Below are 2,544 nucleotides of genomic sequence, written 5' to 3'. Positions count from 1 at the left end.
GATTGCGTGCGCCAGGCCGGACACGGCGGCGGCGTGGCGGTCGCGCGTGCTGCTGCTGCCTAGCCTGCCGCGCGAGACTCGGGGCTTGGCCGCGGCGAGCGGCGGGGCCGTGCCTCGGAGGCAGGTCTTTGATTTGCAGGACTCCCAACATTCTGCATTGCTCTCATAATCCCGTGTAAGAACTATAAGCATTGCTCATCACACCTTTGTATGTGCTCTGATGAAGGAAATACGAATGCGGATGTAACCACGTGCATGTCATGTCTGATCGATGCCGGTTGTCAAAATGTGTAAACAAGGGGGTGGCTGGATACACGGTCACACGTACACACGAGAACTGATTGCACACTTAGAAACACGTGCAGATGGACACTCTTGTTAACTTTGGAGGTTACGGTGTGCATGCTACAGGCGGATCATGTGGGGCTGCCCAAGTAGCCGTACTGGCCGTCGGCGCAGGCACCGTTGGCGGTGGCGGTCCTCGGCGACGCCGGCTCGAACCCGAGCACCCGCGCGCGCTCCACGTACGCGCGCTTCACGCTGGGCCGCTGGTACGCCAGCAGCCGCGCCACGCTCCGGCTGGCGTCGGCGCGGAACGGCCGGCCGGAGCCGGTGAACCCGTCCAGCAGGTGCAGGTACGCCTCCAGGTCGTGGCAGCACGCTGGCCCGGCGTCGGGGCGCAGGCACGGGGAGTCGCGGCTGTGCAGCCTCAGCTCCGCGCCGCCCGCGTGCGCGTACCCTTCCCGCGCGATCGGCGCCGGCACGCGCGTCACCACGTCGCCCACGTTCACCACGCGCAGCACGCTCACGCCGCGCTCGCGCCGCAGCCGCTCCGCGAACGCGCGGTTGCCGGTCTTGGGCCCGCCGAAGGAGACCACCGCGATGGGCGGCGGCCGGCGCTCCGTGCCGGCATCCAGGCACGCGCTGAGCTCGTCGGCGGCGAGGAGGGCCAGCGAAGCGCCGAGGCTGTGCCCGACGATCGTGATGCTGAGCTCCTCCCCTTTGTACAGCTCCACGAGACGCTTTACCTCTTCTACTATGGCGGCCGAGAGGCTCGGCACGTGGTTGCCGGGCGTCCTGTACAGGCTCAGGAACCCCTTGGCCACCTTGGGCGCCGACGACGACGCGTCGTCGCCTTGGAGCGGCACGAGGCTGGCGCGGAGGTTCTCGGCCCACTCGGGGCACGTGGCGGTGCCGCGCAGCACGATGGCGATGTCGCGGCGGCCCATGCGCCGGACCTCCCGCTCGTTGTCGCAGACGGCGACGTAGCCGACGAAGCTGGTGCGCTGCGTGAGCCAGCCGGGCGCCGACCGCCGCTGCGCCCACGGCGGGATGGTCAGCGACGACGAGGCAAACAGGCTCCGCGTCGGGCGGTACGAGCGGTCTGGGAGCACGAGCGTGCGGTGCTGGCCGTGCTCGGCCGCCGACGGCATGGAGTGGAACGCCGTGTACGCGGCCTGCACGAAGTCGCCGTAGCGGAGGAGCTCGCGGCGGAGGTTGTCGTCCAGCGGGTCGAGGAGGCCCTCCCACCCGCCCTCGCCGTGGTACCTCCGCCACTCGCCGGCGATGGAACCCTTGGGCGACATCCGCGGCGAGAGCGTCAGGAGGCGCTGCATGTACGCCAGGCTGCGGGGGGACATCTCGTCCACGGCGGGCTTCCGCGTGAAGGGCAGCAACGTGGACAGGTTCAGCGCGTTGAGCAGCCCGCCGCGGCTGCTGCGGTCGTCGGGGGTGGCCTCCCCGTCGCCGGGCGCTTCGGCCGGCGCTTTCCTGTGCTGGACGGGGAGCGGGAGTGGCGGCGGCTTGACGAGGAGGCGGTCGAGGTTGGCGATGTGCCTCCTCGTGGTGGACACGGCGTTGGGCTTGGCGGCGCTGCAGCTCGGCGTGGCCCTCGTCGAGTTCGGGTTGAGAGGGGACGGCCGGCCGTGGCACGGCGGCGCCGTCACCGCGGCGGACATGGCGTCGTCCTCGTCGTTGCGGAAGAACCAAGAGAAAGATCTAGACAGAGCTGCACTCGTTGCCTTTGTCTCTGCGTGTAGAGCATGCTGGCGAAGTGCGCTGCCTTATAGGCAGCGGCGGGAGATGAAAGGGGCAGCTCACCATCAACATGTGGATCATGTGCCCGCGAGTGTACTCGTCATGCTTTTGAAAATTTAGTGTCGTCCTCATTGCCTTTTCAAAAGCTCACTAAAAAAAAGATTAAAGCAGAGCTAATGCAGATCCATCCCCTCCTACTAGTATCTGCTTTATTTGTTAAATCTTCTTCCTCCGGATTTCTTTACAGAAGTCTAAGCTAAATTTCTCTACACAAGTCTAAGCCAAGGTCGTACACTACTGATGTTAAAGGTCGGAGGTAATGGCCACTAGCCAAAAAAAAAAAATCTGTTGCAGTTGCAAATATATATATATGCACATACCAGCGTTAACCATTATGATTATTTGTTATGCTGATGACGCAGTGTTTCCCAGTGACATGATTTTGCTCCCACTTCACTCAATGGCTGCTGGCCAATTCAGCTGCTAACAAACATGGCTGTCCTATTC

General features: G+C 64.0%; 1 protein-coding gene across 1 annotated transcript; it reads right to left on the bottom strand.

Annotated features, from left to right (window-relative positions):
- Positions 1 to 261: 261 nt before the first annotated feature.
- Positions 262 to 2,029, bottom strand: LOC120688165 (phospholipase A1-Ibeta2, chloroplastic-like). Its single transcript, XM_039970338.1, has one exon. The coding sequence runs from the start codon at positions 1,956 to 1,958 to the stop codon at positions 417 to 419; it is 1,542 nt and encodes a 513-aa protein (XP_039826272.1). The 5' UTR covers positions 1,959 to 2,029; the 3' UTR covers positions 262 to 416.
- Positions 2,030 to 2,544: the final 515 nt, after the last annotated feature.

This window comes from Panicum virgatum, chromosome 9N, assembly GCF_016808335.1.
Source record: "Panicum virgatum strain AP13 chromosome 9N, P.virgatum_v5, whole genome shotgun sequence".
Lineage (NCBI taxonomy): Eukaryota > Viridiplantae > Streptophyta > Magnoliopsida > Poales > Poaceae > Panicum > Panicum virgatum.
Note: the sequence above shows the minus strand (reverse complement) of the source record. Positions and strands in the feature narration are given on the sequence as shown.